An 11462-nucleotide genomic window follows, 5' to 3' on the forward strand; every position below is an offset into this window, starting at 1 on the left:
GTTGCATATAACTGTTTGCTAAGGCCCTTTTTTCTCTTCACAGCGTACCTCCAGCTCTGCACACGGCCACCGCCGGTTAACCTCCTGCCCGACAAATGCAACCACGATCACATTCCTTGACAGACACTGCCGTGCGGAGTGAGGGTGTTACTGTAGTGAACCCCCAGCCAATCAGCATACGGTTTGAATGCATTGCTAAGAAAAGCGTTCAATAAAGCAAGCCGACCTTCAGCGAATGGCTGCGCTGCGTTGCCAGGAGAGGAGCGTGCGAGGAGAGAGAGAGAGCGAGAGAGAGAGAGAGAAAGAGAGAGTGAGAGAGAGAGAGAGAGAGAGAAACCCAGTGACGGTCGCTGCCCTCAGAACGACACCGCGTTTTCTCTCTGTGAATCGACCTAAACACCTCTTCAAAGGGTTTTCATGCGTTTGAGAAAACAAGGACATTTTACAGGTAAATGATGTTTTTCGTTCGAACGACTCAGCGAGATCCGAGCGGCGCCCCTGAGCTCACCGCTAGTCTGCTGGCTGTTCCCATTGTAGCCTCCAGCATGGTAGTAAGACTAGGCAGCCCTGCGATTAGTTCTTCACCCCCTGTCATTTCTTACGACTCACGACTCTTTGTCGTCTTTGTTTTCTCCATATTCTTCGCAAACAGACGCTGAAATGGGAACAATCCTTAGCGAGCTAGTCCATCAGCCAGCCTGATGAAATCTCCTTTTACGAGACAGCGTCTCCCCAAAAGCCAACACGTTCACAATTCTCGCCTCCTCTTTGTCTAATCTCTATGAACCATTGTGTAATTACTAATATTGATGAGTAATAGTGTCTGAAAGTTGCACATCTAGCTACGTCTGCGAGAGACCCAAGCCTGTCTGTGTCCCTGAGTTACTGCTACTGTACTAACGTTATATTGAATGGTCTTTGCTTTTAGGTTGGTGGAGGTATGACATTGACGAGGGGCTCCTTTACTTACTCGACTGGAGAAGAGTACAGTGGGGAATGGAAAGAAGGCAAGTTGTTACCCAGTAAATAGCCTGGATTTCATATCACAGCAGGTCCTTCTTTAAAACAACTCTGCACTCATGTTCTTTCATGTTTTTTTGGTATTGACATTATAGTGTCACAACCAACACTGCAACTTAAGCAGCCTGGAAACAGCTTTTCTTACTGATTGACCTGTTTATAGCATTAAATGTGATCAACAGTGCAGTATTAGAACCACTTCACTGTACAATATCACAACTTAAAGCATCATACACATTTTGTAGCTTTTGTGAAATTATGGATAATGTCTAGACCTTCACAAATCAGAACAACTCTAGTTCTTTATGCAAACTACATTGTTGTGCATTTAGGATCTGTGAATGCCAAGACAACTTTTGCCAAAAAGGCTAAATCCCAATTAGCTGGCTCCCAATGACTCAACAAGATTGCCCTCACATAGCTTTTAAAGGCTTTCTGTGGCTATAATCCACAAAGGTGGTCTGTGGCTTTTAGCTCAGAGGAGGGATCTAGTGAGTACAGTGGTTTGATAACAGAAGAGTCGTACTGTAACCTGAAATTGAAATCCTCTGTAGCATTTGATTATCTCTTGTTCTGCTTTCCACATTAAATGTGGTATCTTATTTGATGTTTGATATGTGTGCCATATTCAGGGAAGAGACATGGTGTAGGGCAGCTGAAGTTCTCTGATGGTACCTGCTATAAGGGTCACTTTGAGAACGGCCTGTTCCATGGCTGTGGGGTGCTTATGTTTCCTGATGGATCCAGGTGAGACAGTGTGTGATCAGATTACTGTCCTCAGGCAGAACAGCGACACTTGATGGGCCCACATTGTGGAAAACTGAATGAAATAATTTGACATAATATATAAACATTGATAAAATTCAAAATATTACCTTCCCAGCCTGCTTTGAAAATTTACATAAGTCTATCTATTCAGTCTATCAAGCTGAAGTGTTTCAGCCCGACCTGTTTTTTTATAAATAATAAAAAGCAGGCCTGGCTGAAACACTTCTGTTTGGTTGTCCTGTATTGTGCGTTTCACAATCAAAACAGAGCTCATTTACATAAGTTTTAAAAGCACAGTAAAAAAAAAGCCTGTTTAATTCTAAGGATTAAAGAGAGGTTGGAAAATGGTCACATAAAAATTAATTACTGAACCACATATAACAGTAAGTGGAATAAATGCAAGTAAAATGAAGATACTGTTGTTGTATGATCTGTGAGCACTTACTAATAAATTTAATACTATTTCTGGCTTTAAGATATGAGGGTGAATTTGTCCAAGGAAAATTCCAAGGAGTTGGAGTCTTCAGCAGGTTCGATGGCATGAAGTTTGAAGGGGAATTCAAAAACGGTCGTGTGGAAGGATATGGTACAATTTTGCATTTTATCAGAATTTTTGAAATCATAGGTGTTGGCATCATCAAAAGATCATTTTAGAGAGCAGTAAGAGAGCTTTAGTTATTTTCAGTCAGTGGCAGTTAAATTTAGTAAATACAATCTAATTAAATATTACAGGCATATGATTGTTAAGCAGTAAATATGCAGATTTATTATAGATGCACTCAGTTAATTAAATGTTAAAGTTCCCCACTTTGTTGGAAAACGAAGAGAACTGTAAAGAGAAGTGTGAAATTTGCAGCCTTATCTGCAGTATTGGTGTTTGTTTGCAGAAAAGTGCTGAAATTGCTTGTGGAACTTAATGAAATGAAGAATGAGCCAATAGAGATCTTATCCATGGTGCTGGCTCCCCTTGCAGGGTTACTGACATTTCCGGATGGTTCCCATGGTATTCCACGGAATGAGGGAGTTTTTTCCAACAACAAGCTGCTGAAAAGGGAAAAGAGCCAGGCGGTGGTGCAGCGGGCCAGGAGCTCGGCTTCTTCTGCCCGCGGCCTCTCTGTATGACCAGCGGCCCTCAGTGAGGAAACCACCCCCCACCCCCACCCCCACATATACTGCTGCTCTCAGATCAACCCCTAAACTCTACTTCTAACACAGTGGTAAAAGTTAAAGAGCAGACCCACTTCTGGAGCTGTATGTAGAGGGGTTCCATTGATGTGTACGTTCCAGAAGACCCTCAGGAATGGATAACAGGGTTTCCCTTCCGTTCTCTCTCTTTATCTCTCTGTCTCTGTTTCTCAGTGCTGCTCTGCCTTGGTTGCCTATGGCTTAAAAAAAAAAAAAAAAACGCAAATTTTTTTATTGCTGCATAATTGAGAACCATTTCATCTTAGATATTGACAAACCAAAGTCACCAACAACATGGGGCTACAGAGTGCTGGAAATGAAGGTGTGTTTGTAAAACAAATGATTTGCCTTTGTGAGACAGTGATTGTGCACTTTCTTTATCACTTATTTAATACATTTATCATCACTTAAGTTATTTCAATGTTATTTTAAGCACTGTTTGCTTTGTGTGATTCATTTAAAGTATATCAAAATATTATTTATGAATGTGTATATAAACCTCATACAAACTACATTTGAAAGCCAGTGTCAGTGATAGAGATAATCAGAAACTTATTAGTTGACGTATTTTAAGATTGTACAGAATTAAGTGTTATTAATTGAAATCGGGCAGTCTGGGCTTTGAGGAGTCCACAGAAGTCTTCTTTCTGACCGTGTATTCACATGATAATCACCAGTATGTGTATCAGAATCTTTTGTATTTATGCACTTGCAGTGCAGTATTTTCATGATACATGTGAGGGCAGTTTTGTAAATAATGAAATCGGATTATAACAGCATGTACTTAGAAGTTACAAAGTGTTAGTGTATCATGTAAATACATTGCGGACACCTAAAAGTTGGAATGAACATACACAGACAATTGCAATCTATCTGATGAATAACATTTAAAAACATACTAGTTGATATTCCATACTACCCACTACTAACACCGTTCATTTTCAGAGATTTTGTTTGATTGACTAACTGTATTTACACTGTTTTTGCCATGCACAGTATCCATGAGAGGAGCTTTACTCATCACTTTATCAAATACTCTAACACCAAAATGTGTATTACCTTTGGTATTTACTTGAACAGAATGGGAAAAAAAAGATTTTTTTCCCTTTTAGGAAAAAAAAAAATGCAATTTCAGAGAATAAAAAGCTTTGATGAGGTGCTCAGCGAGTGCTTGTTTTTACTGTCCAGATATTACAATTCACTCAGTCCCTATTTTGAATTCCTATACGAAAAGTGCAGTCATGCCAGTGACTGACCACAAAGTTTCTACTCATTAACAGGATTAAAGCCTTTACATACACCAAAAGCAAGTCTTTGTGCTTGAACTAAAATGAAGAAACTCTTCTTAATAACAAATACAGCTGCTCTGTAATACATATTTTAATGCGACCACACCAGGCACTCAATAAGTGAGCCTTGTCATTTGCCTATTTAGCTTCATCTTATTGTGAATGTATGAGATTTTAGCCACTACTACTTTGTGTTTCCTTACCAGACATGATGACCAAACCAGGCTAAGCGGTGCCCTCCAGTGGCCACACTAACACACAGCATGCGAAATAATGCAACTCAGAAGTATATTATTGAAGAACATTACTGATTTTCTAACAATTATCTACCTTTTGTCTGACAAAATTAAAGAGAAAGTGCTGCTGGTTGGGAAACAAACATTAAGTAATTAAGGTTCTGTATGGCCACGGGTTCAAAATCTTGAGAAAAGACTAAAACAACAGCACTCTTCATTAATAAAAGCCTTAATTGTAAATAACTATGGATAAAAAAAATCTTTCAGCATGTTTAGCCATAGACTTGTTATGATACAGGCTTTTATTTAATAAAGAGTGTCCTGATATTACATTATTTTTCTCATGATCTATATTCTGGTGGTACAAATTTGCTGAAACAGTATTTGAAGCTGAGACAAAAACATGTTTTATAGGTTCAGCAGAGCCAAACCTCTGCATGGCTAAGTGTGCACAGTGATCACAGATGAAACATTGATGGTCATACTGGTTTGCATTTCAAAGAATAATGTTAATAAATTCAAGTGTTGTCTAGTCAAGCAGTACTGCTAACATTATTACCTCTCAACTGTGGGTCTTTTGTTTTTCAGTGTAGATATATGTAAATATAGTGCATATTGTATTTACAATGCAAAGCAATACCCATATTCACACTTTGAGAAACTGAATTAATTCCTATTCTAACAGGCTTACACAGCTTGCAACTGACAGTGCCAGTGGCAAGAAATCCCTCACTATGTACTAATGACACAGTGCCAGAAACTCAGAGGTCATCTGTAAGCAGACCACATGCAGGGATTACCACTCTCGCAGACTCCCTGCTGTGTGTGTAGTGCTTACAAAATCCACTTACAAAAGCCCACTTTTCAATTTGCACTCTTCTCCACAGGTCAAGAGACATTTCTGCCATACTGTCAGTTTGAGGTTGATGAAGCAGAGGACTGCAAAAATTTAAAGCAAGATCTGACTGACTCATATGACTGGCATGAGCATATCTATTTCGCCCGGGCAGAACAGTGCCCCCTGATAATATCAGGAAACTATGCATCGCGGCCTCTTCACAAACCCCTCTGTTAAGTCAGGGACAAAGCACAAATCCTAACCATGCTCCCTCTGTGCTCTATGAACACTGGCTTATATTTATAAAACAAAGGATTTAACATTTGTACATTAATGCCCTTAGTAATCCAGGCAAATGTTGTCAAGCACATGTAAGAAAACATTTCAGTTGCAATTTCAATAATTCAAAGTGCATTCAGCCCTGAAATAATACCAGTGCAGTCAGTCAAATATTCAGTTGTCATTGCTGTGGGTTTCCGTAATGAAAAAAAGTTATACCCAAGAATGTAACAAATGTTAAAGAATAAAGGTCTCAGATCTGTTTAAATGCTTGAATATATAACAAGTAGTAGATGGAAGCAAATGAATAAACCAAATGAATATTTAATAAAATGCTAAATATGTCAAGTGTAAGGCTAGAATTCCTGAGACAGAATAATTAAACAAATCCCAAGTTAGGTGCCAGAAGAGAAACACTCTAAAACACTCTGTAGCAATCTGAGGAGACATTTCTATTCACATCATATAATAGGCAAAAATAAACTGGCCATTTCAAATAAATTCATATTTAAATACATTTCCTGGCTATAGTGTAAACACAAGAGAGGTTTCTATAGCTGAGAAGGTCTGCTGAAAGTAATTTAGAATGGTTAAATGTAAAAGGAATCATTCTAGAGAAACTTATTGAGTCAGAATTGTTCACAGCAGTGGAGATAGAAACCAGACATCTGAAGCATTCTGTGCATGAAAGCTGCATGAATGAAAGCTATTACATGAACTAGTTATGATTCCAGATTTACCACTACTTCACAACTGGCAGCATACAAACTCAGAGGACAAATAAGTTTACTGCTCATTTTAGATAGTAAATAAAATGTCTAAATTTGCTTTGTAGACGACCTATGGTTCCTATCATCAGAATGGTAAATAAATGAGTTGTTAAGTTTCTCCAAAATGCATTTCACATCAAACCACCCGAAATTACTTTGTTTAATCAACAAGGCAATGTTCACATTTCTGTATTGTTGCATGCATAATCTATAACTACAGCAGGCTTTTATCATAGCCACTCAAACATAGCTAACAAGGAGCATCAATCCAGCAGCAGAGTTCCAACATTACTCCTCCCATGTGCGAACACCAGTCTCCTCAGCTGTAGCACCCTCAGGCTCACTCAGAAGTAATGAAGTGTGGCATTCAGGCCAGTCCCCCCTCCTTCATCTCCTCCAGCTTCTCCAGCGTTTCCTTAGTGTCAAATTGCCACATCTTCACCTGTTCTGTGGCTGTAATGCCCTCCTGAAATAGAGTGGTGCTTATAATAAAACTCAACCAGTCTGAGAATTGTGGAGGTATACACATACTGCACGTGTTCATCTGCAATACTTACAGCATTCTTGATCTTCATGTCTGCTCCAGCTAAAATAAGCAACTTGACAATTTTGTATCGGTTCAGTCTGACAGCGTCATGCAGGGCAGTGTCTCCTTCCTTAAGAACCATCAGAGTTAGGCTTGTGATCTTAACTAAATATATGACACACTGTTAAAGCTGTAAAAAAATCTCAGCACAAAACTGTCCATAACTCCAGAGCTCTTACCCAATCTTGGGCATTAACTTTGATGCCACTGGCCAGAAGGTGCTCCACCACTTCCCAGTGACCAGTCCTGGTAGCTACATGTAAGGGTGTGCTCATGAGCTGTTGGGATGGGAAACCTGCTAATGTAAAGAATGTACTGCATCCATAGAGTCATGAGTAAGGTCTAGAATAAAAAAAAATGATTACCTTGTCCCTAACGTTTAATTTAGCTCCTCTGCTCTGCAGGACTTTGAGAACTCCTAGACGTCCACCTCTGCAAGCCCAGTGCATAGCTGTGCAGTCCAACTGAGAGAAGCAGTAAAGAAACCAGTTCATTTCAAAACTGCACCATAAATTAAAGATCCTAGATGAAACCTGAATACACTACACTGATTTACAGAGAAGATCCTCAAATTTTCGTACGCGGTCTTGTAAGTTGATGTCTGCTCCCTTATCCAGTAACCTCTCCAAAACCATAACATGACCCTCAAAAGCCGCCCTGTGCAGTGCTGATTTTCTGAACTGTGGGAAAAGATGAATAAATGATTAAATGTTTGAATGAATCAATCAATCACTCAATCAAACTACAATGATGAATATTATGTCTGTTATGTAAGCATATCGCCACTGTCAAAACAAAACATTTTATCTGCAAAAAGGATACTTTACTTTAGAAGGCAAAAACATATTTTACTTTTAATGCAAGTCAATGCCATATTCATTCATCATAGAATATACTGAGTATGTTTTCTGTCAATGGCAGCTGGCATTTTTAAATGATGTAAAAAAAGGGATCAACAATAAAAATAGAGATACTACAGAGTCAGAGGGAGCATGGTAATGATTTGTGCTTGATACAGAAATACCTCATCACAGGTGTCTGGATCACCTCCATCTTCTAAGAACTTTTCAACAATTTTAAGTTTTCCTTTTGTAGCTGCCATTAAGAAGTCTTCACGATACACAGGTCCCTGCGTGGTACATTATTTTAGAGTTGGAGATACTAAAAGGAAAATTCTGTAGCTAGACAAAGTAGTGCATTTATCAAGTAGTGTGGCTTGAAATCATTAAATCTAACTATTAAATAATAAAAAAAATAAAACACTGAGTTAGTAGGCTTTAATACTATTTTCAATGAAAGTGCTTGAGTTTCCTCACCACAGGAACATCAGCCAGGCCACTTGGGTCAATTGCCTTGTTCTTGATGTTCTTCCTCAAATGAAGCTGAGTGGTGGTTTCAGCACCTCCAAGATCTACCATCTCATGCCTGAGTTCAGACGAGATCTCCCTCACCCGTTCCTCAGCCTGACAGTACTTCCAGTCAGCAAATTGAAAATATAAAGGTATATGTTGAAGGTATCCATCATGTGCTCATGTGTTTTGGGCAAAGTGAAGAATAATTTACACTAATCTCAATGCTATAAAAATGGCAAAATATGGCACGTGTTTGATTTCTTTCTCTTTTTTTGTAAACTGAAATGTAAGGTGGAAATACAACTTGTGATATACATGAAAGGCTTTTGATGTGAAAGTTCAACTGTTTCCAGCAGAGACCATTCAGCTATTTACTGCAGGATAGTAAAAGCAGCATGCTTCTCTCATGTTTATGGGCACAGTGTGAGCTAAGGCACTGGAACTGTTCTGCGTTCCACTCATTTCTGACCATTAATAAAGCTAGTGACCAGCACAGACACCTCTAGGCTTGTAAACCATTAGATGCCAGGGTGCTGAGTTTGGTTAAGAGCAGTCATAATATAGAGTGACACTCAATAAACCAAAGATGGTCTGAGAATTCTCTGCACACAGGTCATTCCAGCAAGGCAAGACTGCAATAGGCCAAAAACAATGAGAAGCATGTTGAAAATATTGAATCTAACAGTTCTAACTTAATGAAACAGTCATGTTATCATTTGCATTTATAGTTTAAGTACCAATATATTTGTAAAAACACAATGTGGTAACATTATTAGACATCACTGGAGCAGCCGTCAGCGGAGCCCTTCCTCTTTCCTGATCACATGGGTGGACTTAAATAACCAGCACACTTGTACAGACATTCCTTAGCAGGTTCTTGGTGCTGTCAGCTGGTTTGTGTGTCTGTCTGTAAAAAAAATAATCTTTTGATTCCTTTACCAAAGATATGCATTACTGAATTTATTTATCACAGATTGTTTAGTTTATGAGTTTTTAATTAATATCATGCTCTGTATAGAGACTATTGGTTCCTTTGTTTGAACTTCTGGCACTGAAACCTCCTCTTCCTGTCTTATCGAGACACCACCATTGGTAGTCTAGACAAACCAATAAGCTGTTCTTTTAGGGTGAGATCCAAAAAGACAACAATTTTTTAAATGTATATTATAATTTTACACTATGTTTCGTTACTAAAATACTTTATTACAAGCTACAGCTATATGTAATGTGAAAAATTAGTTTGTTCTCTCATTAAGTGAGGGGTTGGGATTATGAAAACTTTCTGACAGGCCAAATCAGCACCTCTAACTGTCTAACTTTAGTCCACAGGCCACATTTTGGGCAATTATGTTTTAAAGTAACCAACATTTAATAATCAACTTTCCTGTTATATATGTCAATTCTGTTGTATCCCATCAATGAACATTCTTAGTGCAAAGAAATGCATATATGCTTATATGCATAGAAAATCTGACACGCTCCCACCTGCACATTTGCAATACTCTGATTAAGTGATTCACTGCTTTTCTCTGTGGCGTCTGCAGGGCTGTGCACTATTAAAATTCCCAGCTTCCGTGCATGTGCTCGACATTCCTGAAAACATTAATGCAAGAGGAAAGATGATGTTGAAAATTAAACAAACAGATTAACTTCATTAACACAAAACTTGATAAACAGTCTAATGTGGATTTAAAACAACATTTAGTACTAACTACAGTCTGTAAGATTAAAATGAATAATTCAATCAGCTACTGCTATCTGTAAGAGTTAATTACAGATTGTACTTATTAAATAACTAAGTGTAAGAGTAAACTGTCATTGTCCAAAGAAAATCATGTATCTCCAAAATAGTAACTTTACAGGAGAAGGCAAACATTTTCTTAGAAGTTGATGTAAAGAGATTTTATTCCAAGGGTTTTTGGAGCATTTCTATTGCTCCATTCTTTATAAAACTTTTACATGACATAAAGTTGAGCTGCTGAGGTCAAATGATGTATAAAAAAAAAAAAAAAAAAATTGTCAGAAATGGAGTTACATGTTGTTTTTTGGATGGTAATGACATTTCATAATTCAATAAGCTGCTGTATGTACTGTTTCGAATATGCATTAAAGTTAAAGTTAAACGTGAATGAGAACTCACAGCATATTTTCATACTTAAAGGTTTCTGTTGGCAGGTTGGGGTGGGAAAACATGATATTACTGGTTAATCTTATTTTTTGCCATCCAGTTGTGCATGTGAAGAGACATCAGAAGACGCATTAGTCATTAGCAGGCAAAAGTCATTAGGCTTTAACAGAAGACCACAGGAAAAAACAAGAATGCTGTCTTTTTAAATGGTATGATTTGATGGATTGTGATAATATGACCAATCATATGAACTAACAGATAGGAAACATGGTCAATTTTGATTTCAAGTTGACTTTAAAAGTATTCTGATGATGTCATCATAATGTGAATTAGAAAATATCAAAATACTGCATTGACACATCTTAGTATTGGCATAGAAGTTACACATTTAACATTTCCTACCAAACTTAACATTAAACACTGTGCCATCAATCTAGATGTACACTAATTTTGAAGAAGTATTTCTTCATGCACCTTCACTACCTTCAAGCAAATCAAACAGCTGTAAAATAGCCCTTGTTTACTAACATATCCTCAAAGCTATTTTATAACTAAAACTTAAAAACAACAACGTTTTCAATCAGAATCTCTTAAAATCAGCCAGACCTGCTCTCGCTTATCCAGCTCAGCCCTTTGGTCCACTACAGTAGTGGCCCACAGGATACCCTCGTCCATCCTGATGAAAGAGAATCACAATCTGAAAGCAGAGATATACTAGCAACTAGCAGCTCTATTTAAGGAAAGATGTCTTTATCTTGCTAATACAATATATTACTATGAATGAAAGCTTTAATGGTAACTGCCACCTATAAATAAGCAGTGTGTGGAGTCTGCTAAGAGACACAGGGTTAAAGAGAACGAGATGTGATGAGGGTGCTCTGATACACACAGCAGGAATGTAAAGCCCACAGTAAGCATTGTGTAACAGGTGTGGTCAGGAGCTGGATAGCACTGTGACATGTGACCCACTACTGTCCCATGAGCTCAAACTTTGGGCCAGGGACATCCACT

General features: G+C 38.1%; 2 protein-coding genes across 4 annotated transcripts; one reads left to right on the forward strand and one right to left on the reverse strand.

Moving 5' to 3' along the window:
* The first annotated feature begins 271 nt into the window (after positions 1-271).
* On the forward strand, positions 272-4132 carry morn4 (MORN repeat containing 4). The gene is made up of 5 exons (XM_017722345.2): positions 272-448; positions 929-1007; positions 1653-1767; positions 2265-2374; positions 2762-4132. Exons 2-5 carry the CDS (start codon positions 941-943, stop codon positions 2908-2910), a joined length of 441 nt encoding a protein of 146 aa, XP_017577834.1. The 5' UTR covers positions 272-448; positions 929-940; the 3' UTR covers positions 2911-4132.
* A 1843-nt stretch (positions 4133-5975) lies between these two features.
* Positions 5976-11126, reverse strand: LOC108443618 (ankyrin repeat domain-containing protein 2). 3 transcript variants are annotated; one of them, XM_037538764.1, is made up of 9 exons: positions 11058-11126; positions 9809-9916; positions 8288-8443; positions 7996-8100; positions 7553-7651; positions 7337-7435; positions 7151-7249; positions 6943-7041; positions 5976-6851 (listed from the first exon to the last, which is right to left on the reverse strand). In XM_037538764.1, the coding sequence occupies exons 1-9, from the start codon at positions 11124-11126 to the stop codon at positions 6753-6755; spliced, it is 933 nt and encodes a 310-aa protein (XP_037394661.1). In that variant the 3' UTR covers positions 5976-6752. The 3 variants fall into 3 exon arrangements, with proteins under 3 accessions (XP_037394661.1, XP_037394662.1, XP_037394663.1); XM_037538765.1 differs by lacking the exons at positions 9809-9916; positions 11058-11126 and adding an exon at positions 9061-9478; XM_037538766.1 differs by lacking the exon at positions 5976-6851 and having other exon boundaries at positions 6999-7076.
* Between the last annotated feature and the right edge of the window lie 336 nt (positions 11127-11462).

The sequence above is a fragment of the Pygocentrus nattereri genome, chromosome 5 (assembly GCF_015220715.1).
Source record: "Pygocentrus nattereri isolate fPygNat1 chromosome 5, fPygNat1.pri, whole genome shotgun sequence".
NCBI classification, from domain to species: Eukaryota; Metazoa; Chordata; class Actinopteri; order Characiformes; family Serrasalmidae; genus Pygocentrus; species Pygocentrus nattereri.

What these genes read in the sequence shown, in the direction of transcription:
- morn4 (XM_017722345.2), top strand. Translation starts at nt 941, where the DNA reads ATGACATTGACGAGGGGCTCCTTTACTTACTCGACTGGAGAAGAGTAC. An exon ending in CAGTGGGGAATGGAAAGAAG is followed by an intron (nt 1,008 to 1,652) that starts GCAAGTTGTTAC and finishes TGCCATATTCAG; the next exon opens with GGAAGAGACATGGTGTAGGG. An exon ending in CGGTCGTGTGGAAGGATATG is followed by an intron (nt 2,375 to 2,761) that starts GTACAATTTTGC and finishes CTCCCCTTGCAG; the next exon opens with GGTTACTGACATTTCCGGAT.
- LOC108443618 (XM_037538764.1), bottom strand. Translation starts at nt 11,126, where the DNA reads ATGGACGAGGGTATCCTGTGGGCCACTACTGTAGTGGACCAAAGGGCT. An exon ending in AGAGTATTGCAAATGTGCAG is followed by an intron (nt 8,444 to 9,808) that starts GTGGGAGCGTGT and finishes GCTGACTGGAAG; the next exon opens with TACTGTCAGGCTGAGGAACG. An exon ending in AATTAAACGTTAGGGACAAG is followed by an intron (nt 7,250 to 7,336) that starts GTAATCATTTTT and finishes CCATCCCAACAG; the next exon opens with CTCATGAGCACACCCTTACA.